The following is a 23,668-nucleotide window of genomic DNA, read 5'->3' on the forward strand; positions in this document are numbered from 1 at the left end:
AGTGTCAAGCATCTTGGATGCTCGAAAGCTCATACCATGAAAACCTGCTTGATCTCTAAGGAGCTACTGGACTTGGAGTCTAGTTCAGGGGTGTCCAACTGTGGCCCTCCAGATGTTCGTGGGCTACGGTTATTGTAGACCAGTGATGGTGAACCTTTTCGAGACCGAGTGCCCAAATTGCAACCCAAAACCCATTTATTTATTGCAAACTGCCAACATGGCAATTTAACCTGAATACTGAGGTTTTAGTTTAGAAAAAATGGTTGGCTCCGGGGCATGCGTTACTCAGGAGTAAGCTTAGTGAAGCAACCGTGCAACGCTTCAAACGGGCGAATCACGATCCTAGGAGGGTTTACTCAGAAGCAAGCCCCATTGCCAGCAACCGAGCTTACTCCCAGGTAAAGGATCATGCCCAGGCCAGCCTAGATGTGTGTGTGTGGGGGAGTGATTTTCCACCCCCCTCCCACATGATGAACTCTGTGCGCGAGTGCCCACAGAGAGGGCTCTGAGTGCCACCTCTGGCACTCGTGCCATAGGTTCGCCACCACTGTTGTAGTCCATGAACATCTGGAGGGCCACAGTTGGACACCCCTGGTCTAGCTGCTCAACACAGCACTTCTTCCGCACAAATCACAAAATACTTTTTCTGACGTACGAAGCTGCCTTCTACTGGATCATATCCTTGGTCCATGAAGGTCAACATGGTCTACTCAAGCTAGCAGTGGCTCTCCAGGGTCTCAAGAAGAGGTCTTTCATGTCACCTATAACCGGGGAACCTGATCTCTGTTGCCTGGGAATCAAACCTGGGACTTTGTGCATGCCAAGTGGATGCTCTGCCACTGAGCCACGGCACCTCCTCTCGCATGTGAAAGGTGGCTTCCACTGAATGACACCCTCGATCGAGCAGAGTGAGTATTGCCTGCTCAGGCTGGCAGTGATTTGCTGGTGGAGGTTATTCACACTGACTACCCGTCCCCTTTTTTGATTGTAGATGCCAGGGATTGAAATCAGGACTTCTTGTATATATTGATTTTATTTTTTAAATTTGTACCCCGCCCTTCCCCAAGGGGCTCAGGCCGGCGACAACGTTTTAAAACAAACACAGTAAAATCATAATAAATATGTTAAAACAGTTAACAATCATTGCTAAAAATTATATAAAATGTATATTATATGTTTTAAATTGTTTTATGACTGATGGACACCGCCCTGAGCCTTTGGGGGAGGGCGGTATATAAATATGATAAATAAATAAATAAGCCTAACTCCAGATGGCGATTTACAGAAGAAGAGTTTGGATTTATATCCCCCCTTTCTCTCCTGCAGGAGACTCAAAGGGGCTTACAATCTCCTTGCCCTTCCCCCCTCACAACAAACACCCTGTGAGGTAGGTGGGGCTGAGAGAGCTCCGAGAAGCTGTGACTAGCCCAAGGTCACCCAGCTGGCGTGTGTGGGAGTGCACAGGCTAGTCTGAATTCCCCAGATCAGCCTCCACAGCTCAGGCGGCAGAGCTGGGAATCAAACCCGGTTCCTCCAGATACACGAGCTTTTAACCTCCTACGCGACTGCTGCTCCTTAAGTTAATATGTCCCTCCTCGCCCCCCAGAGGCCAGAAAAAGATAACAGGAATAGCTCTGTTTTACAGCCCCTGCGGAACTACTCAAGTCCCGCAGGGCCCTGATCTCAGTCGGGAGCATATTCCACCAGGTAGGGGCCAGGACCAAAAAGGCCCTGGGCCTTGTCAAGGCCAGTCGGATGGTTTTCAGGCCAGGGATTTCCAGGAGGTTCCCCTCTGAGGAACGGAGGGACCAACTAGGGCAGTATGCCAAGCAGATGCTCCACCGCTGAGCCGTGGCTGGTCCCCACTGATGTACTGCATGCTGCACTGGAGTAATATTGCCAGTGGTGGGCTCCAAAAATTTTAGTAACAGGTTCCCATGGTGGTGGGATTCAAACTGTAGCGTAGCCAGGCATTCCGGGGGCGGGGCATTGCTGGGCGGGGCTGTGGTTGGGCAGGAAATGAATGCACACAGGCGCAGGCTGCCACGCACGCCGGTGCACCTCCTGCTAGACTGCTTCAAGTTCTGCGCGCTACTGCTGAGAGGAGGGACATCACTAAGGCAAAAATCACGTGGCAAAATCACCACTTAGTAACCCCCTCTCGGCACACACAAATAATTAGTAACCTTCTCACAATACTAGAACCAGGGGGGAACCATTGTAAATGCTGGGGGAAAGAATTAGGACTAATCAAAGGAAACACTTCTTCACGCAACGTGTGATTGGTGTTTGGAAGATGCTGCCACAGGAGGTGGTGATGGCCACTCACCTGGATAGCTTTAAAAGGGGCTCGGACAGATTTATGGAGGAGAAGTCGATCTCTGGCTACCAGTCTTGATCCGCTTTGATCTGAGAATGCAAATGCCTTAGCAGACCAGGTGCTCAGGAGCAGCAGCAGCAGAAGGCCATTGCTTTCACCTCCTGCATGTGAGCTCCCAAAGGCACCTGGTGGGCCACTGCGAGGAGCAGAGAGCTGGACTAGATGGACTCTGGTCTGATCCAGCTGGCTCGTTCTTATGTCCTTAAGGCCCTTGCTTTCACCTCCTGCATGTGAGCTCCCAAAGGCACCTGGTGGGCCACTGCGAGGAGCAGAGAGCTGGACTAGATGGACTCTGGTCTGATCCAGCTGGCTTGTTCTTATGTTCTTAAGGCCCTTGCTTTCACCTCCTGCCTGTGAGCTCCCAAAGGCGCCTGGTGGGCCACTGCGAGTAGCAGAGAGCTGGACTAGATGGACTCTGGTCTGATCCAGCTGGCTTGTTCTTATAACCTGCTCTCGGGAACCTGTGAGAACCTGCTGGATCCCACCTCTGAATATCGCCGGTGGGATGCACGCAATCAGGGGCTCTAGCAAAAGAAACCTCTAAATGAGTCCATGTGCAGGTTTTAAGGAGGAGGGATCACAGATCATTGATATGACTGCAAAAGATATCCGAGGTTCACTCACGGTAAGTGAGAGATTGAGGTAGACAAACTCCGTGCCAGGGGCTGATTGGCCCAGGTTGTGCAAGGCCTCCGAAACAGTGTCTTCATCCAGCACGCCATCAAATTCCTCCTGAGGGGGAGAGAGAGGAGCGCAACTCCGTGAGGGTGCACAATCAGAGTGGGTAGATCCGCCCAAGTAGATGTTGGGTGCCCATTCTGGGTGGTTCAGATTAGCCCGATCTCGTCAGGTCTTGGAAGCTAAGCACGGTCAGCCCTGGTTCGTACTTGCATGGGACACCACGGAGGAAGTTCAGGGTCGGCGCATGGAGACAAGCAGTGCCAAACCACCTCTGAATAGCTCTTGCCTTGAAAACTCCACCAGGGTTTGCCATGAGTTGGTTGCCCTTCACGTCCTCAGCATTTTTCTCTCTTTCTCACAATACTAGAACCAGGGGGCATTCATTGAAAATGCTGGGGGGAAGAATTAGGACTAATAAAAGGAAACACTTCTTCACGCAACATGTGATTGGTGTTTGGAATATGCTGCCACAGGAGGTGGTGATGGCCACTAACCTGGATAGCTTTAAAAGGGGCTTGGACAGATTTATGGAGGAGAAGTCGATTTATGGCTACCAATCTTGATCCTCCTTGATCTCAGATTGCAGATGCCTTAGCAGACCAGGTGCTCAGGAGCAGCAACAGCCGCAGAAGGCCATTGCTTTCACATCCTGCACGTGAGCTCCCAAAGGCACCTGGTGGGCCACTGCGAGTAGCAGAGAGCTGGACTAGATGGACTCTGGTCTGATCCAGCTGGCTTGTTCTTATGTTCTTATGTTCTAGAAAATTTCAGTTCGTAGCATCTTCCAGACTGCCAGGTGGTTCTCCACTCCTCCACGTTTTCCTCGCAGTCACCCTGCTGAGGCTACGATTACGCGACTGGCACCAGGTCGCTCTGGCAAGAGAGTTTTTTGCCGCAAAGGACGACAGACTTACCAAGCAGAGGGTTCTGATGGGCAGTTTTTGCAGGCCGGCGATGGCTGCGATCTTGTTGTTCGCCAAGCTGAGGTAAGTCAGGCTCTGACATTTCTCCAGGCCGCGAATCTCCTCTATGTCGTTGTCTGTATGTCAAGATTGGACTTAAGGAACATCAGCGTGTTGCAAAATATGGAACGGGCAAGTTCTCTTCTTCTTCCTTGTGGTCTCTAATCTAAGTACTAACCAGGGCCAGTAGTGTTTAGCTTCTGAGATCTGCTGAAACCAAGCTAGCCTGGGCCAGCCAGGTCAAAGCAAAAGATGTTGAGAGGTGGCCGGCCGTTGCCTGCCTCTGCATAGCGACCCTGGATTTCCTTGGTGGTCTCCCATTCAAGCGTTCCTGTAATTCTTCTTCTAGCAGAGTTTCTTCCTCAAGAGCCTCACGCGTTCCTGTAATTATTAGAGTAGCAACCCCCTCAAAAAAACTCCCATAATTCTCCCTGTAGTGCCTCCTCTCACCCACTTGCCTATTCTTTCCCCTAATTTTAAGAGTAGCACCCCTCCCAATATAACTCCCGTAGTTCTCCCTGTAGTGCCTCCTCTCACCCACTTGCCTATTCTTTCCCCTAATTTTAAGAGTAGCACCCCTCACAAAATAACTCCCGTAGTTCTCCCTGTAGTGCCTCCTCTCACCCACTTGCCTATTCTTTCCCCTAATTTTAAGAGTAGCACCCCTCCCAATATAACTCCCGTAGTTCTCCCTGTAGTGCCTCCTCTCACCCACTTGCCTATTCTTTCCCCTAATTTTAAGAGTAGCACCCCTCCCAATATAACTCCCGTAGTTCTCCCTGTAGTGCCTCCTCTCACCCACTTGCCTATTCTTTCCCCTAATTTTAAGAGTAGCACCCCTCCCAATATAACTCCCGTAGTTCTCCCTGTAGTGTAATTCTCCCCTCACCCATTTTCCCTTTCCTTCCCGTAAATATTAAAGTAGCAACCCCCATTTTAAAAAAAGTGCTCCCGTAATTCGCCCCGTAGCGGGGCCTCTCCCCAACAGCCCCGTCCCTTCCCGCGACGATCGCAGCCCCATCCCCAGCCATGGAGCTCCCGTAATTCTCCTCGTAGCGGCGCCGCTCCGAAAGGGCCCGCCGGCCGAGGGGGGCGCGCGGGTCCGAGGCCGCCTCACCTCCATGGGTTCGGGCTCCGGCTCGGACTCGGTGGACTCCTCCTCGCCCTCCTCCTCCTCCTCCTCCTCGGAGACGAAGCCGGGCCGCTCCGCCTCCTCCAGCTCCTTGGGGAGGTCGTCGTCGGGGCGGGCGAGAATGGAGGAGAAGGTGACGAACGGGGCGGACATCCACGAGTGCTGCCGGCCCGCTCCCTCCGTCAGGTCCCGCCATGCCAGCGACTTGGAAGAGGTGGGCACGGAGAAGCGAGACATGGCGGCGGCGGCGGCGGCGGCCCGCTAACCGGGGGGGGGGGGGGGATGGGGGGGCTCCCTTTTCAGCCTCTCAGGGGAGTCAGGGCCGCGCCATCTTGTTTGCCGGCCGTTGCCCGGCAACGAGCGAACGTGCCGCGCGGGGCATGTCGGGAGGCTCACTCCCCCCGCCGAGGCCGCCGCCCGGCGAAAATGGCGCCCGGCGGTGCATGATGGGAGTTGTAGTTTGGCCAGTGAGGCCTGGCTTTCCCCCTCCCGGCCCACGTGTGATCCCATAACTGCCCCCTTCTTAAGGCGACGAGGTCCTTTCTCGGCTGCTCCCGCACGCCGGGTCGCAGGGGCAGGACACGTTGTCGCGGCGGGGGGGGGGGGGGCGTTGGACATCCCCAGTCGTTTTTGCTCCAAGCAGTCTGGGCTATTCCTGGAGGTTTTGGGGTGGACCAGCAGGGGAGGGGGGGGAATGGCTGCCTGCTTGGGGTGGGGTTTGGGAAGGGAAGACCTCCGTGGCATATAATGCCAGAAAGCCCACCCCCCCCTCCCCAGCAGCCATTCCCCCCCATCCCCTGCTGGTGGCCACGGGGATCTGGCAACTCCCATTCATTCGTCTCCCGTGCTTTCATACATGGGAAGACTGACTCTAATACTTGCTAATGTTACAGCAGGGTAACGGGTTCAAAATATCTAAGCCAAAAAGCTTACGCCAACACAGGAATAACATTTAATATTTTATTCACGCCAACAAATGGGCAAACAGCATCAGGGGAACCACCTAAGACAGTGGTGGCGAACCTATGGCACGGGTGCCAGAGGTGGCACTCAGAGCCCTCTCTGTGGGCACTCATGCACAGAGTTCATCATGTGGGAGGGGGATGGAAAATCACCCCCCCCACACACACACACACACACACATCTAGGCTGGCCTGGGCATGATCCTTTATCTGGGAGGAAGCTCGGTTGCTGGCAATGGGGCTTGCTTCTGAGTAAACCCTCGTAGGATCGTGATTCACCCATTTGAAGCGTTGTACGGTTGCTTCACTAAGCTTACTCCTGAGTAACGCGTGCCTCGGAGCCAACCATTTTTAAAAAAACTAAAACCTCAGTATTCAGGTTAAATTGCCGTGTTGGCACTTTGCAATAAATACATGGGTTTGGGGTTGCAATTTGGGCACTCGGTCTCGAAAAGGTTCGCCATCACTGACCTAAGATGACAGCGTGTTCTTACTTTTATAGGTGACATCAGAATAGCAGTAAAAAGGATACACCCCAAAATTCATCATCATCAATCAGACATACAGAAAGGTGGAGATTTTCCCTTTTCCCAAAAACATTTGAGTATTCTAAGACCCTTATTGGAAGATGGGAGCATCTGATCCTTTGACGCAAGATGAACTAGGGCCTGTTTCTTTCCTATCTCTATTGCCTTTTGTTGTCCTTCTTCCTAGGAAAAGAGCCTAAACATTTTCATGTTTCTCTCTCTTCTGTCTCCAGAAGAAGGGCAAATTCAAGGCATCTAAGACCTTAAAACAGTTGAATGTGCACATTCTGTATAACTCTGGACAAAGGGCACTCTGCTTAAACCAGGGGTCCCCAAACTTTTTAAACAGGGGGCCAGTTCACTGTCCCTCAGACTGTTGGAGGGCCGGACTAAAAAAAAACTATGAACAAATTCCTATACACAAATGATTGTAAAATGTTTGATTTCACCTTTCAGCCTTTCTGTCATGGTCTATTTTTAGAACAGTGACCAAAGTATGTCAAGTACAGGGTGGGCTCCAAATATTGTTGGGGAGGCTGTGGAATACCTTCCCCTGTAAAAAAAAAAAAGCAGAACTTTCCCAATGAAACATTCCATCTAACCCAGGATCAGGTATCTTCCTGGGTTCTTTCCTCCCTAGCAGCCAGCGAGCGATTCGCCAGCCTGGCTGATGCCAATGGGAGTGAGGCGGAACAGAAAGCCTGAGAGCAACACATGGAGTAGCTGAGAGGGAAGGGCGGAGCAGGCATTGCCACATGTAAGGTTTCCAACTCTGGGTCAGAAAATTCATGGAGATTTGGGGGTGCCATCATGTAATTGCAATCAACAGCCATTGGGGCCGGTTCCTCCTCTCCCTCGAGCCCCCACTGCACATGAATGGAGCCATCGCCGCCATGCCTGGCGGGCCAGATAAATGCCTTCAGGGGGCCACATTTGGCCCCCGGGCCGTAGTTTGGGGACCCCTGGCTTAAACTATCAAGCTTGCCTAGTAACAGAAAGAGAATAGACTTTCAGGCCTGCATCTTTTCTTTGCTCAGCTACATTATGGTTGCCAACTCCCCATTACAGAAAGAAAGTAATGGGGGGGGGGGGCAAGAAGAAAACCTTTGCATATAACAAAGTATATCCTTTATATGCCTTCTGCGCCTACACTAACACTGGGTTTGGAAATTTGTGGTCTGGTCGTTTTTGCTCCAAACATTTTGCTGCTTCTGTGGCTGGCATCTCCACAGGCACACAGTAAGATGTGCTTCTCTCTGTATGCGCAGAAGGCATATAAAAGATATACTTTGTTATATGCAAAAGTTTTCTTCTTGCCCCCCCCCCCCCATTACTTTCTTTCTGTAATGGGGAGTTGGCAACCATAATGCAGCTAAGCAAAGAAAAGATGCAGGCCTGAAAGTCTATTCTCTTTCTGTCGCTAGGCAAGCTTGATAGTTCAGCAGAGTGCCCTTTGTCCAGAGTTATACAGAATGTGCAGATTCAACTGTTTTAAGGTCTTAGATGCCTTGAATTTGCCCTTCTTCTGGAGACAGAAGAGAGAGAAACATGAAAATGTTTAGGCTCTTTTCTTAGGAAGAAGGACAACAAAAGGCAATAGAGATAGGAAAGCAACAGGTCCTAGTTCATCTTGCGTCAAAGGATCAGATGCTCCCAGCTTCCAATAAGGGTCTTAGAATACTCAAATATTTTGGGGGTTTGGGAAATCTCCACCTCTCTGTATGATTGATTGATGATGCTACTTTTGGGGTGTATGCTTGCTAATGAACTGTTTAGATGTAACCTATAAAAGTAAGAGACAGCAGCCATTGTGTGGCGACTCCTCTGATTCTAAAACAGACCCTAAATAAAAATTATTTAATTATTCCTTGTCGGCTCAAGCTTATTAGCTAACTATTATTAAACACGTTACCCCGTGGTAACATCTCTGTGGCACAGTGTAGAGCGACTGTGTGGTGGAATATATATTTTGCCCACTTCACCGGTTGGGGGTGTTAGGCCCAGGTCAAAAGCCCCGCCCTCAAGGCAATAGCCGGTTATGAATAACCATCCCGAAGCTTCTTCAGTATTCAGAAATGTATGGTTTTCTTTCAATTCTGCGCAGAAGAGGGAACTCTCCTTCGTCAAGCAGGACAGAGAGGAGGTTCGGAGTGCTGCCGTCCGTGTAACGTAATTTATAGCCATAAAAACATCCCTCCTTGTCTTTTGCTCATTGGTTTGAGTCAAGAAGACGTACAGACCTGGTCATTTCATCCCACCTCTTATACACCTTGCCCACTCCCATTTTTAGTGAAACTTAAGTCAAAAACACCTTACGTAAAAGGTTTCTATAACAACTACTGGTTTCTAGACCAACTAAGATTTTACTTCATCTTTATCTGTATGTGTGAGCTTCTGCTAACTTCTTAGCTCTACGGAGGGACCCTGTTTTCCCAAATCAAAGCTCAGCGTCAGGCTGCCCCATGAGTTTCGTTCCTTCCAACAAAAGGAAGTTTTTGAAGTGCTTGGTGTAAGGAATTCCATAGAAGCAGAAATAAAAGGCTTTTGGGGTAAAAGTCCATTTATTAAGACATCTTAGAAAGCTCAAGTACACGCAGTGGCAGGAATGACACTTCCCGCCAGAAGCACAGGTTATAATACCAGGCACCCCATCCCCCCTTCCTGCTTCCCATGGGAACAGAGGCTTCATCTCCCGCGCAAAGATAAAGTCTCCGCCGATGCATCTGGCCCATCGCCCGGGCTGTGGAATGCACTCAAGGTTACTTCACCATCAACACCATTGAATCCTTTACACTCTGCCTCCCCTAAAGAAAACCCCTTCCCCCCAGGTTTGTGCGGAAAGGCGCGGTGGAAAGCAGCAATAAGGGTGGGGGCTTCAATGTTTTCGGAATAAACCCATTGATTATACCCAGAGGAATATCCCACCCAAGAAACTAAATATTGCAAGCGTTTGCGATTAAAGCGAGAGTCCAGGATAGCGTCAATTTCGTAGTGTTTGTGGCCATCAATAATAGTCGGTGGGGGCCTCTCCGGCGGGTCGTGCCAAGCATCGGAAGCGGGAGCCTCCTTGAGTAAGCTGGAATGGAAGACAGGATGGATGTTACTAAGAGAGTTAGGCAAATCTAAGCGGGCAGTGACATCATTAATCACTTTAGTAATCTGAAAAGGTCCCACAAATCTCTTGCCAAGTTTGGAATATCTATGCACGTCTCTGAGATTTTTTGTAGATAAATACACCCAGGAGCCCACACGCAGAGGGAAATCCGAGCGGTGTTTATCCGCTTGCAGTTTTTGGGAGTCCTTTGCTTGTTGTAAGGCGGTCTGGACCGACTTCCATCCCTCGGCTAGGGATGAAATTCATTGTTGAAATTCTGGGGGGTCCAAAGCAGCTGCGGGCAGTTGTGGCAACGGCGGGAAGGAGCGACCAGACACAATTTCAAAGGGGGTTTTTTTTTGTACTACTATGAACCGCATTGTTATAGGCGTACTCCGCAAACGGAATAAGCTCGCACCAATTGTCTTGGTGGTAGTTGGTGTAACAACGTAAATACTGCTCTAGGGTTCTGTTCGTTCTCTCCGTCTCGCCGTCACTTTGAACGTGGTAGGGGGCGGCGACGGCCGGGGCGGCCCCCAACAACCCTAAAAACGCCTTCCAGAACTTTGAGATGAATTGGGGGCCGCGGTCGGAGACCACCTTAACGGGGGCGGAATGGAGACGGTAAACATGTTGAATAAACAGCCGTGCCAACTTAGGAGCGGAGGGGATGGAAGCACATGGAATAAAATGGGCTTGCTTAGAGAATAAGTCTACCACCACCCATAAAACCGTATTGCCATGACTTTCGGGCAAATCTGTAATGAAATCCATGGAGATGACTTCCCAAGGGCGGGAAGCTACCGGGAGAGGCTTCAATAGTCCATGGGGCTTTCCCGGGATGGTTTTGGCTTCTGCACAAACCGAGCAGCCTTTAATGTATGCCTCAATGTCTTTGCGCATTGCGCGCCACCAGAACTGCCGGCGGGCTAAGTGCAGAGTTTTCAAAAAGCCAAAATGTCCAGCTGAACGGGCATCGTGGCAAGCTTCAAGAACTTGCTTGCGGAGGGGGGGAGGCACATACCAACATTCCCCCCTCCGCCAAACTCCATTCTCCAAACGCAATTGGGAGTCTCCCTCGGCTGCTGGAGGCTCACGCAGCCCCGCCTCCTCCAATTCCCGCAGGAAAGGAGAGACGAGACTGGGAACGGGGGGTGGAGGAGAAGTGGACGTTTGAGAACGGGTGACCGCCAACCCCAACTGGGAGGGGGTAAGAACAGTGCGTGGAATGTCTCGTAAGGCAGCTCCACCCCCCTCCCCGGGTAGGCGCGAGAGCGCGTCAGCCAGTTTGTTGGTTTTCCCAGGGAAAAAATGGACTGTAAAAGAGAAACGAGAAAAGAAATCGGCCCAACGAAGTTGTTTTGCGGACATCTTGAGGGGGGTGGAAAGAGCTGCCAGGTTTTTATGATCCGACCAAACTTGGAAGGGGTGCTTAGCCCCCTCCAGCCAGTGGCGCCAAGTGGAGAGTGCTGCTTTGATGGCCGCAGTCTCCTTGTCTCCCACAGTCCAGTTGAGTTCGGCACCAGAGAATTTTTTTGACAAATAAGCACACGGAACCAGTCTACCATCTTTATTTTTCTGCAACAGGGCTGCCCCAAGTGCTTTGTCCGAGGCGTCCACGTGAACCACAAACGGGAGATCCGGGTCAGGGTGCTTTAGGATCGGTTCGGTGGTAAACGTAGATTTTAATAGTTGAAAGGCTGTTTGACATTTCTCAGACCAAAAAAGGGGGGCCCCGGGCTTGGCGGACAGTGGATCTTTACCCTTAGTGCGTAAGAGGTCTGTGAGAGGGAGAGTTAGTTCAGCAAATTGGGGTATAAAATCACGATAGAAATTAGCAAAACCAAGAAACGACTGGAGTTCTTTGCGGTTGGTGGGGGCAGGCCATTGGAGGACTGCTTCAATTTTAGCAGGATCCATTGTTAAGCCCTCGGGCGAGATCCGGTAACCCAAATAGTCAATGGAGGTCTGATGAAAGCAGCATTTGGAGAGTTTGGCAAAGAGAGAGTTGTCAAGCAAGCGTTTCAATACCTCTCGAACCAATATTTCATGCTCTTCTATAGTTTGCGAGTAAATTAAAACGTCATCTAAGTATACAACCACTCCCTTGTACAGTAAATCATGGAGAACTTCGTTGATAAGGGCCATGAAAGCTCCGGGGGCCCCACTTAACCCGAATGGCATTATTAAATATTCAAACTGTCCAAACTTTGTGTTAAACGCAGTCAGGTGTTCATATCCTTCAGCAATTCTGACTCTGTAGTAAGCTTCTCTCAAGTCCAATTTAGTAAAAATGCGTCCTTTGCCGAGTGCATCTAAAAGGTCCTTGATCAAAGGCAAAGGATATTTATTGGACAGGGAGACCGCATTGAGACCTCGATAATCTGTGCAAAGCCGTAAAGACCCATCTTTCTTTTTGACAAACAAAACGGGAGCAGCGTGTGTGTGTTTGGTAGCCCGTCGTATGAAACCGCGAGCAAGGTTCTTATCTAAGAAGGCACGAAGTTCCTTCTCCTCATTGGGACTCATGCGGTAGATTCTACCCTTGGGTAGTTGTGCCCCTGGTTGTATGACAATTTTACAGTCAGTGTCTCTGTGGGGGGGCAACTGATCGCATTCCTGCTCCTGAAAAACTCTGGCTAGATCCTGATATGCAGGTGGGATGCCAATAGAATCGGGAGCAATCACTGAGGAAGCCAGAGAGGGGGGTGTGTCAGGAGACGTTGGGTTTTCTTCCCAGTTCATGTGTTCACCACAGGGAGGGTCAGTGAATTCTAGGATCCTCTCCTTCCAAATGAATTTTGGTTCATGTAACAATAACCAAGGCATGCCCAAAACTATGGAGTGTTTGGCCACTGGCGCCAAAATGAAACTAATTTTCTCCCAATGGTCGGCGCAACGGAGGAGAACCGGCTGTGTTTTGTACTGGGCCGGACCTTCGTTTCCGAGGGGGCTGCCGTCCATTTGGGTGAATGGTATGGGCTTAGCCAGGGGAATTCGGTCTAAACCGAGCTCCTCTGCCACCTGGGGCCGCATTAAACAGTGGGAGCAGCCGGAATCCACAAGGGCCGAGGCTATAATGCGAGTGTGTTTAGCGGGGTTGGCCAGAAATGCTTGAACAGTAATGGGAGCGCTGCCTTCACTCACCGCGTCAGGAGTTGGGCCCATGTCCATGGGGGCTGAAGAAAGACAAACAGCTGCTTCCCCCTCCTCTGGGTCGCCTTCGGTCACCGCTTTAGACGAGCCAGTGGGAGGCGGCCCTGACCTGCGTGGTGGTTTGGCCGACGGAGTGCGCGGAGCTGGAGTGGTTGGTTTTTGCTTCTTGGGACAGTTGGCGGCTAGATGACCTGGCCCTCCGCAGTAAAGGCACAACCCAAGTCGGCGACGGCGTTCGGAGGTGGTTTCGGTAGGAGCGGCTGGGCTTGATTTGGTGGACACAGTAGTGGTTTTAGGGCGTGGGCGGCCTCCTTGACGAGCGTATTCCAAACGAGACGCCACTTGAGACCCCAACTGGATCCAATCTGCAATGGTACGAGGAACCCGAATTAAAAACACCGTTTCACGTAGTTTGCTGTCCACAGCATCCGAGAAGTATTCGCATTTCATGCGCTCAGGCCACTCAGGAGGAAGTCGAGCAGCCGCCGCACGAAATTCACGGACAAATTCTGCAAACGGGCGGTTGCCCTGCTGGATGGTTTTGATGGTGCGGATGGCTTCGTTCTCAGCGCCTGGATCTTGAAAGCGCGCTCTTAAAGCTTGGAGGAATGCGGGCACTGTACGAGAGTCCTCATCCTGCAAATCCAAAACAGTCACGAACCAGTCGGCTGCTGCCCCATCCAGGACTGAGCCGATGTCCCGTATTTTTTCGCGTTCAGACCGGTATAGATCATCATAGTCTTCCAAGTGGGCATTGAGTTGCAAGATGAAGTAGGGAAGTTTGGAAGCGGTCCCATCAAAACGGGCTGGTATCGGAGGCCGATAGTAGCCCCGTTCGACGGCTCTTGGCGCCTGCTGGGGAGGTGGTTGCGCGGGTTGAGCAGGTTGGGCAGGCAGCTGTTGTACGGGGGGAGCCGGAATCGGGGGCGCTGGCGGTGCCGCTGGCGTTTGGGTGGCAGGACCCAGGTACGTGGCCCCCCTGGCACCGGCATGATCAGTAACAGCATAGACTCCAACTTGGGGCTTCCCGGTCTGCTGCCTCCTGAGTTCCCTCTCCAGCGCAGCCAGATCCCTCTCCTTGCGAGCCAATGCATCCTGGTGCGCATGCAAAGCAGCTTTTTCTCGTTCCAATTTAGCCAGTTCGTCCCGTTTAAGGGCTTCAGTGAGCTCACTTTGCGTGCGCAGAGCCTGAACGCTTTCGCGTTGCCGTTGTAAATCCAGTCTGGAATGTTCCAGGACTTTATCATGGACTGACCGATTCTGGGCATATTGTCGTTGGAGCGCGTCTTTGGCACGGTCCAACTCGAGCTGGACTTCTTTGCGTTGCTGTTCCCGGTCCCTCTGCAGGTTTTCGCGCTCTTGCTGCAACTGTGCCCGTTCCTCCTCCCATAGCTGGCGTTCACGGTTCCATGCCGCTTGGGCATCTCGCAGTCGTCCCACTTCCTCATCCCAGTCCTCTCTCGATGGGAGAGGAAACCGGTCCGGCTGGGAAGGCAAGCTTTCCTCGGACTCTTCGTCGTCTGGAAGCGAGGCATCGGAGGCACCGTAGCCGCCGTAGCCACCGGTGGCTCCCCGAGGCACCTCCGGTGCGGTTGCTGGCCCGGGATTAGGGGGGTCCGATTGGGAAGCGGTACGGATACCCCTCCCAATTCCAGGTTTAGTCCCGGTGTCCTTTGGACGGGCCCCAGTGCTGTGCCACGGTGGTTCTTTGGGAGCATCACCAAAATACGAGTCCAGGAATCGTTCAATGGACTCCTGGGTTGCCGCATGAAAGGTGGTCAAGCCCGTCTCCTCCATGACAGGTTGCATCTGAGGTTTGTAATCCACACGAAAACGGGTAGAGATCCGATCCACAGGCGCTCGATCCATGGACAGCGCCCCAAACGACTCATGTAAGTCCCCATGGTCGTCGTCACGTCCCTCGTTCCAACGGAGTAAAGGAAGACTCGTGCTGATACGAGGACGGGAAAGAGCCACCAGCGAGGCCCGTTCTCCTGCTGGTTCCTCCAGATCCAGAAGGGAAAGGTCGGAGCCCTCTTTGGGGGCTACCGCACCTTCCGCAGTAAAATTCAACCTCTCCATCGCAAGACAAGAGGTCCACTGCACAGGAATATAGATGAATTAGGATTCCTGCCACAATGTAAGGAATTCCATAGAAGCAGAAATAAAAGGCTTTTGGGGTAAAAGTCCATTTATTAAGACATCTTAGAAAGCTCAAGTACACGCAGTGGCAGGAATGACACTTCCCGCCAGAAGCACAGGTTATAATACCAGGCACCCCATCCCCCCTTCCTGCTTCCCATGGGAACAGAGGCTTCATCTCCCGCGCAAAGATAAAGTCTCCGCCGATGCATCTGGCCCATCACCCGGGCTGTGGAATGCACTCAAGGTTACTTCACCATCAACACCATTGAATCCTTTACATTGGTGCCTCGTGAATTACACTCATATAACTTATACGATTAAATACAATGGCTTAAAACATTATAAGCTATATGTTCATATCAGGGGGTGGGCGGGGGAAGCGCGTTTGCATGTGTCTGGGTGCAATTGATTTGCAGTTGTCGACGCATGGCCTGTGCATTTGGCAGCCATAGATGCAGGCAACACATTAGGAGCCAAAAGCACCAGACCGCAGCCACACCGCCCAGAAAACTCACAACAGCTCAAAAGCAATTTCACGTAAGAGGTATGCAAGACAATGGAGCATAGGACTGTGGTAAGAAGCTGTAAATGGCAAATGAACGAGTGAATGAGTGGATAGGAGGACAGATCTTGGTGTGTTGCAGGCCCTGGTTGGAGACGGTCTTTGGGCAAGAAAAGTCTCCCGTTGACTGTGAGAAGAGCATCATTTTTCAGCATGGGTTGCTGGTTGTGAACGTGTGTTCAGCCAGTTTGAGCTGAGTGCCATATTTTAATGTTCTGAGCTTGTTGTAACCCGCCCAGTGCCCTTTGGGGATTGGGCGGGATATAAATCCAATAAATAAATAATAAATACAATAACAAGTTGATTTTATTCTAACTTTGGAATTTCCGATCCAAATGGTCACCATTTCTTAACATTGGTCCCCTCCAGCCATGGCAACTCCCCCCCCCCCCCCCGCCGCTGCCCTTTTTCTCTCCTCCTCCCCACTGAAGGAAATAATGGATATATATGTATGGCCATGAATGGGTATTGATTGAGGAATATCTCTACGACCTGTTTTTATATACCAATCAGTAAGCAATGCGCAAAGCGTTTTCCGTGATTTCTCTCTACCCGTCTAATGTTCAGAGTTGCTGTTTCCTTATCTCGAAACTAAACTTCTAGCTACATAATTTTTTACCATGGCAACAGCCTTCGGGGAGGAGAGAACAGAACAGGCCATTGTTTTCAGCTAGGAAACCAGTCGAAAAGGTATCTTTCTGCCTTGGTTTTTAACAGAACGTGTATTTTTTGGTTATTTTAAGGCAGACGATGTACTTGTTTAACAATTCAAACAGACCGGAATTAACTGATTTTATTCTGCCCCAGTGTCAGTAACCAGTTTGGTAAAGGCAGTGCTAAAGGCTGACCTTATATGGCACAAGGTTAGCAGAATTGTAGCAACAGTATACCCACTTTGTGTAAACAACTCGTGATGGCACTTTTGTAATGAAACGATTCCCCGAGGCTCCTTTTCTTCACGAATAAAGTTTCTCTCTACATTCCTAGGCTGATTCCGCATGGGCCAAAAACAGCAGTGTGAAAATGGTGTGAAAGAGTTTAAAACGGTGTAAAAGGGTTTATACTGTTTTCACACTGTTTTCACACCGCTGTTTTTGGCCCGTGCGGAATCAGCCCTAGAAACCTTGCTTCGATTTCCTTGTTGAAATATTTAACGCCATGTAATCGACGATGTATAACTTTAGTTTCAATATTAACCATGATTATCGCTCATATGTTATTGAACTGCCAATTTTATGTAGATATGTCTAGATCGAGGGATGTAATAGGGTTGAATAGAAAGCTGAATACACAGACGGACGGATAGATGGATGAATGAATAGATGGATAGATGTCTGGATGGATGTCTGGATGGATGGATGGATGGATGGATGAATAGATGGATAGATGTCTAGATGGATGTCTGGATGGATGGATGGATGACTGGATGGATGGATGGATGGATGAATAGATGGATGACTGGATGGATGAATGAATAGATGGATGGATACATGGATGGATGAATAGATGGATGAATAGATGGATGAATGCATGTCTGGATGGATGCGTGGATGGATGGATAGATGACTGGATGGATGGATGGATGCATGGATAGATAGATAGATAGATAGATAGATAGATAGATAGATAGATAGATAGATAGATAGATAGATAGATAGATAGATAGATAGATAGATAGATAGATAGATAGATAGATAGATAGATAGATAGATAGATAGATATGCATGGATGCATGGATGAGCGTGGCCGGGCTTTCTGGGGGCGGGGCATTCCTGGGCGGGGCTGTGGCAAGGACGCAGCCGCTGCGCCGGTCCTTGGGCGGGAAACGAATGCATGCAGGCGCAGGCTGCCACGCACGCCGGTGCACCTCCTGCTAGACTGCTTCAAGTTCTGCGCACTACTGCTGAGAGGAGGGGCGTAACTAAGGCAAAAATCACGTGGCAAAATCACCAATTAGTAACCCCCTCTCGGCACACACAAATAATGAGTAACCTACTCTCGGGAACCTGTGAGAACCTGCTGGATCCCACCTCTGGCAACATCCCTCCCTTTCCAACCCATGCTCTTCTCAAGCTCCATCCCAAAATTCTCCAGGTACTTCCAAAATCTAGCAGGGGGAGGGCTTCAGTAGGAAGGCAGAAGGGGCCAAAATCATCCTCTTCTTCTCCCTTGCCTGCAAAAAACAAAAAAGCCATCTAAAGATCCAGTTTCCGATCACTGATGCTCGTCTCCAAAGAGCCAGGCTTTGAGTCAGCTACTTGGCTAGTTCCACTCTCCATCTTGAACTCATAATGTTGGGATAATCTTTGATTGCCATGCCTCTCAGTAAGGATTGGGGCAGGGAGGAGGACCCATTCTGAACATCATGTGTAACTCCTACGTTCAGAATGGGTTGACCCAGAAAGGGGGTGGAGACTCAAAGCAGCAGAAGGCTGCAAAAACTGGTGAAGTTGGAGGAAGCTCTCAGGCTACCAGGCTGGGACCTTGATTTAATTCTTTATAAGCTCTTAACACCTTGTTTCAGGGCTTGCTATGTATGTAGTTGATGGGAGTTCGTTTGGGGACCTTCATCATCTTGGATCCCATTCACCAAGCCTCTGAAGTCTTCATAAGCCAACCACCAGCAGGAAGAATTGGACTTGGCATTTATCAGTAGATTGTCAAGATAAGGACTTGAAATGCAACCTAGAAGGACTGTAAATTGTTATTGTTAAATGTTAATGTGAAAAGTGTTATTTGTTAAGGAAGTAAACCATTTTGTTTTAAAATTTAGTTCTTTGCAACTCCTTCCAAGTTCTGCCCCACAGAACCCACAGTTAGAGGTTACGCATGCACTGACTTTTATCTGTGCCGCTTCGAGGGAATGTACTAGCGGCAGCAGTAAAAGTCGCCCAAATGACTTTCCTTCATTCTTTTGCCAGCCTTAAAAGCAAAAGGCCTTTAATGAGATGGGCACTTTCCCCGCTAAGCACCCTCGGTCTGCTGGAGAAGGTCCCCCGGCCTGCATGTTGGCCTCCGTTTGGTACATGTCCGGGCAATGCATGTCCGGAACTTGGGAGCCACCAGCAGTTACAGAAGGAAGGAAAGGAAAAGCTGTTGTGTCGTGCCCACCTTTGCTGGTTTCACAATAAAATTATGAATTACCAAAGGGACTAGTCCAGTGATGGCGAACCTTTTCGAGACTGAGTGCCCAAATTGCAACCCCAAAACCCGCTTATTTATCACAAAGTGCCAACACGGCAATTTAACCCGAATACTGAGGTTTTAGTTTAGAAAAAACAGTTGGCTCAGAGGCGTGCGTTACTCGGGAGTAAGCTTGGTGGTAGTCGGTGGCTTTGCTTTGAAGCAACCGTGCAACTCTTCCAACGGATGAATCACGACCCTAGGAGGGTTTACTCAGAAGCAAACCCCATTGCCAGCAACCGAGCTTACTCCCAGGTAAAGGATCGCGCTTTAGTTCTTTGCATGAAAATCAGTGGGGTTTAACAGCGCTTAACAGGGTTACCTACACTGTTTCCCCAAAACTAGGTCTTAGGTTTAATGCTAATAATTGAGCCCAGCGGCCCAGGCCAGCCTAGATGTGCGTGTGTGGGGGGAGGGGACCGTTTGCACATGCCCACAGAGAGGGCTCTGAGTGCCACCTCTGGCACCCATGCCATAGGTTCGCCACCACTGCCCTAGCGATAAGCACCTGTGAGAAGAAATGAAAGAATTCACACGGACAGTAACTGCCCATCCCCCTGAAACACAGTGTTCACAGTTACAGTGAGAATCAGGTTTGATTCCTCACTCCTCCACATGAGCTATGGACTCTAAGCAGCAGTGGCGTAGGAGGTTAAGAGCTCGTGTATCTAATCTGGAGGAACCGGGTTTGATTCCCAGCTCTGCCGCCTGAGCTGTGGAGGCTTATCTGGGGAATTCAGATTAGCCTCTGCACTCCCACACACGCCAGCTAGGTGACCTTGGGCTAGTCACAGCTTCTCGGAGCTCTCTCAGCCCCACCTACCTCACAGGGTGTTTGTTGTGAGGGGGGAAGGGCAAGGAGATTGTCAGCCCCTTTGAGTCTCCTACAGGAGAGAAAGGGGGGATATAAATCCAAACTCTTCTTCTCTTCTTCTTCTTCTAATCTGGAGAACAGGGTTTGATTCCTCACTCCTCCACATGAAGCCTGCTGGATGACCTTGGGCCAGTCACAGTTCTCTTGGAACTCTCTCAGCCCACGCAGCAGAAGGCGATGGCAAACCACCTTCGAACATCTCTCACCTTGAAAGCCCTGTGGAGTCACCATCAACCAGCAGAGACTTGACAGCAGTTTTCCACTATCAGGTTTTAGCTTGTCAGAACCCCAGGTCTGACAACTTTGAGCGGGGAAATTCCCAGAGATTTGGAGGTGGAGTCTGGAGAGCGCAGGATTTGGGGAGAGGTTGAACCTCAGCAGGGTATAATGCCAATGGTTCCACCCTCCAAAGCAGCCATTTTCTCCAGAGAACCATCTGGGTTATTTGGAGATCAGTTCAGTGGTGGGATCCAAAAATTTTAGTAACAGGTTCCCATGGTGGTGGGATTCAAACTGTGGCGTAGCGCCAATGGGGCTGGGCGGGGCACGACGGGGGCGTGGTCGGGCATTCCGGGGACGGGGCATTGCTGGGCGGGGCTGTGGCAAGGACGCAGCCGCTGCGCCGGTCCTTGGGCGGCAAACAAATGCATGCAGGTGCAGGCTGCCACGCACGCCGGTGCACCTCCTGCTAGACTGCTTCCAGTTCTGCGCGCTACTGCTGAGAGGAGGGGCGTAACTAAGGCAAAAATCACGTGGCAAAATCACCCATTAGTAACCCCCTCTCAGCACACACAAACAATTAGTAACCTACTCTCGGGAACCTGTGAGAACCGGCTGGATCCCAACTCTGGTTTCGCTCTTCTTGCAAAATAAATGTGTCCCTAGTTTGTTTCCGCTTGGCAAGATTCTCAGCTCTCAGAGCTAAGGTTTTAACCCTGCTTGTAAGAATCAAGGAAGTGTCATTTCTAAATTGCTCATTTAAAAAAAATATCTTGGAAGAGTCCAACTGGAGAATCAAATCTCAAACCCCGCCCTGACACGCACGCACGCACGCACACACACAAGACAAAGGCCTCCTATAATCAAATTAATGGTTCATCTGGTAAATCATCCATGGAAGACCCCTATGGGAGGTGTTGGGGGGAGAGAGAGATAGCGAGGGGCCCAGGGCATCTTCCATGAACTTCGGGGATTTTGGCTTCTCGCCAGCATAGGTTAATGAGTTCTCCCCACTGGAGTGTTCCAAAGTTTATTTCCTGCCATCTGGAAAATGCCTGCCCTTCCGCTGGGATTCTCCGGGGTTCAGCCAAGAGAAGAGATTATTAAAAACTTCAGGCCCGAGAAACCCCACCATCTGCTCACCTTTGGCAAAGCGGAGATAGTTGCCTCCTCTCTTGCAGTCAGAGGAGTGGCTCCTTCCGTGCGTCTGGTGGCTGTGAGCTGGGCCTTTGGAGCGCACGAGCGCGGTTCAGAGTGCAGAGGCATCATGTCTATTGCAAGGGAAGAACGGCGACATCCTCGGAGAAATGACCCGGCCTTGAATGAAACTGGAGTGCAAACAGTGAATCCAAGAAGCTGGAATGTGTCCAGAGGAGGGCGACCGAAATCAGAGGCGTACCTAGGCAAACTGGAGCCCTGGGCAAAACCTGATGCCCCCCCCATGGGCGGCCACCCTCCCCCACCGTGATCAAACAATGATTTTTTCCACCAGGTTGTTTCAAAGTCACCATCACATTATAGAACATCCCCCAACTCACAAATCTGGATTTAAAAAGAGACTCTGGGGAAATGTAGGGGGTGCCTGTTGTCAGGGGTGCAATTATTAAGATAGCAGCACCAAAATTTCAGAGTATCTTCGTGAGACCCTACTGATGATACCACCCAGGTTTGGTGGAGTTTGGTTCAGGGGGTCCAAAGGTATGGACCCTCAAAGGTGTAGCCCCATCTCCTATTAGCTCCCATTGGAAACAATGGGGGATGGGGCACGCCCTTTGGGAGTCCATAACTTTGGACTCTCTAAACCAAACCTCACCAAACCTGGGTCATATCATCAGGAGAGTCTCCCAAAAAATCCCTGAAATTTTGGTGCTGCTAGCCTAAAATATGCGCCCCCTGCAGGCCAAAAATGAAAAAAAACACTAAAAATACAAAATCCCACACAAACGAACCTGCAATTTTGTCGCCCACCACAAGGTGGCGCCCTGGGCAGCTGCCCATTTTGCCCAATGGGAGGAACGCCTCTGACCGAAATGGCCAAAGGTCCGGAATCCATGTCCTATGAGGTGAGACTTTGGGAGCTGCGTGTGTTGGTCAAGGAGTGACATGATAGCCATGTTTAAATAGATGTCTCTAGAACCGGAATATCATATCTTGTTGGGGCAAGCCAATAAATCATGCTCACCCTTCTCTGTCGGAATAATACCGGAACAGGGGCACATAGCCAAATATCTTGAATTATCACAAGGGCCAGATCCAATACCTTCCCATCGGCCATTACAAAGGGTCGTTACTTATCCGTCCCTCTCCAGGATCGGGTTTGTCCACACTCTAAAAATCAAGTGGAGACTCTTGCTCACATTATTCTTGACTGTCCGAGATCTGTGGGCCTTAGGAATTTCTCTCCCAGGCTGGCCCTAGACAAATCTGAAAGTGACTCTGACTGCTCTGTTGTGGAGCTTCTGTTAAACAACACAGATGTCATGCTCTTGGAAAAAGTAGCAAAATTTCTTTTACAAGTGACAGAACTCTCTAAGTAATGTTTACTGCTATATACAGTCTTCCTGTCTGCGCTTTGAATGTACTCTTGATATGTACTTCAAAAATGTCTGGCAACGCTCTAGAACCTATTTTTAAATGCCAAATAAAGGTGGTGGTGGTTGTTAAATAGATGTCATGTTGAAGAGGGGGCAAGCTTGTTTTCTGCTGCTCCAGAGACTAGGAGTAATGGAGTCAAGATGCAGGAAAAGAGATTCCACCTAAACATCAGGAAGAACTTCCTGGGAGCAAGGGCTGTTCGACAGTGGAATACGCTGCCTCAAAGGATGGTCTCCTTTGGAGGTTGTTAAACAGGGGCTGGATGGCCATCTTTTGGGAGTGCTTTATTGGACTGGATGGCCCTATTGGTCTCGTCCAGTGGTGGGATCCAAAATGTTTAGTAACAGGTTCCCATGGTGGTGGGATTCAAACTGTGGCCTAGCGCCAATGGGGCTGGGCGGGGCACAACGGGGGCGTGGCCGGGCATTCCGGGGCAGGGCATTCCTGGGCGGGGCTGTGGCAAGGACGCAGCTGCTGCGCCGGTCCTTGGGCGGGAAACGAATGTACGCAGGCGCAGGCTGCCACGCATGCCGGTGCCCCTCCTGCTAGACTGCTTCAAGTTCTGCGCGCTACTGCTGAGAGGAGGGGCGTAACTAAGGCAAAAATCACGTGGCAAAATCACCAATTAGTAACCCCCTCTCGGCACACACAAAGAATTAGTAACCTACTCTCGGGAACCTGTGAGAACCTGCTGGATCCCAACTGTGGTCTCGTCCAACTCTATGACTCTAGAAAGGCAGACCAGGGACTTGAGATCTTTGCTGTCTTGGATGGGGTCAAGTTCACAGCTTAGGAGTGTTATGTAACCCCAAAAAAAGGTCACCTTTGAACACCACATGACTGTGGTGGTTTGGAGTGCGTTTGCCCAGTTTTGGCTGGGTGCATCAACTGTGCCTGTTCCTGGTTCATTCAGATTAAGCCACAGCGATCCATGCCTTAGTTACATCTTGACTGGACTACTGCAATGCGCTCTATTTGGGGCTCCCCTTGAAGAGTGTTTGGAAGCTGTAGCTAGTGCAAAGTTCTGTGGCTAGAATGCTGATTGGAGTCAGCTATTGGGAATACGAGACCAGGATATTACAGCATTTACATTGGTTAGCTATCTGCTCCTGATCCCAATTCAAGATGTTGATGTTGTCCTTCAAAGATATGCAGGGTTTAAGATTGGGTATCTGAAGAACCATCTTCTCCTATAT

At 50.3% G+C, this 23,668-nt stretch overlaps 1 protein-coding gene across 1 annotated transcript in view; it reads right to left on the reverse strand.

Annotated features, from left to right (window-relative positions):
* LRGUK (leucine rich repeats and guanylate kinase domain containing) overlaps window positions 1-5,485 on the reverse strand; it is a 79,053-nt gene extending 73,568 nt beyond the window's left edge. Inside the window, exons 1-2 of the mRNA XM_048501473.1 lie at window positions 5,141-5,485; window positions 3,005-3,112 (exon numbers count right to left, since the gene is read on the reverse strand). Of these exons, the coding sequence (XP_048357430.1) occupies window positions 3,005-3,112; window positions 5,141-5,392 (360 nt within the window). The 5' untranslated portion in view covers window positions 5,393-5,485. The remainder of the gene's footprint in view (window positions 1-3,004; window positions 3,113-5,140) is intronic.
* Between the last annotated feature and the right edge of the window lie 18,183 nt (window positions 5,486-23,668).

The sequence above is a fragment of the Sphaerodactylus townsendi genome, linkage group LG06 (assembly GCF_021028975.2).
Source record: "Sphaerodactylus townsendi isolate TG3544 linkage group LG06, MPM_Stown_v2.3, whole genome shotgun sequence".
Lineage (NCBI taxonomy): Eukaryota > Metazoa > Chordata > Lepidosauria > Squamata > Sphaerodactylidae > Sphaerodactylus > Sphaerodactylus townsendi.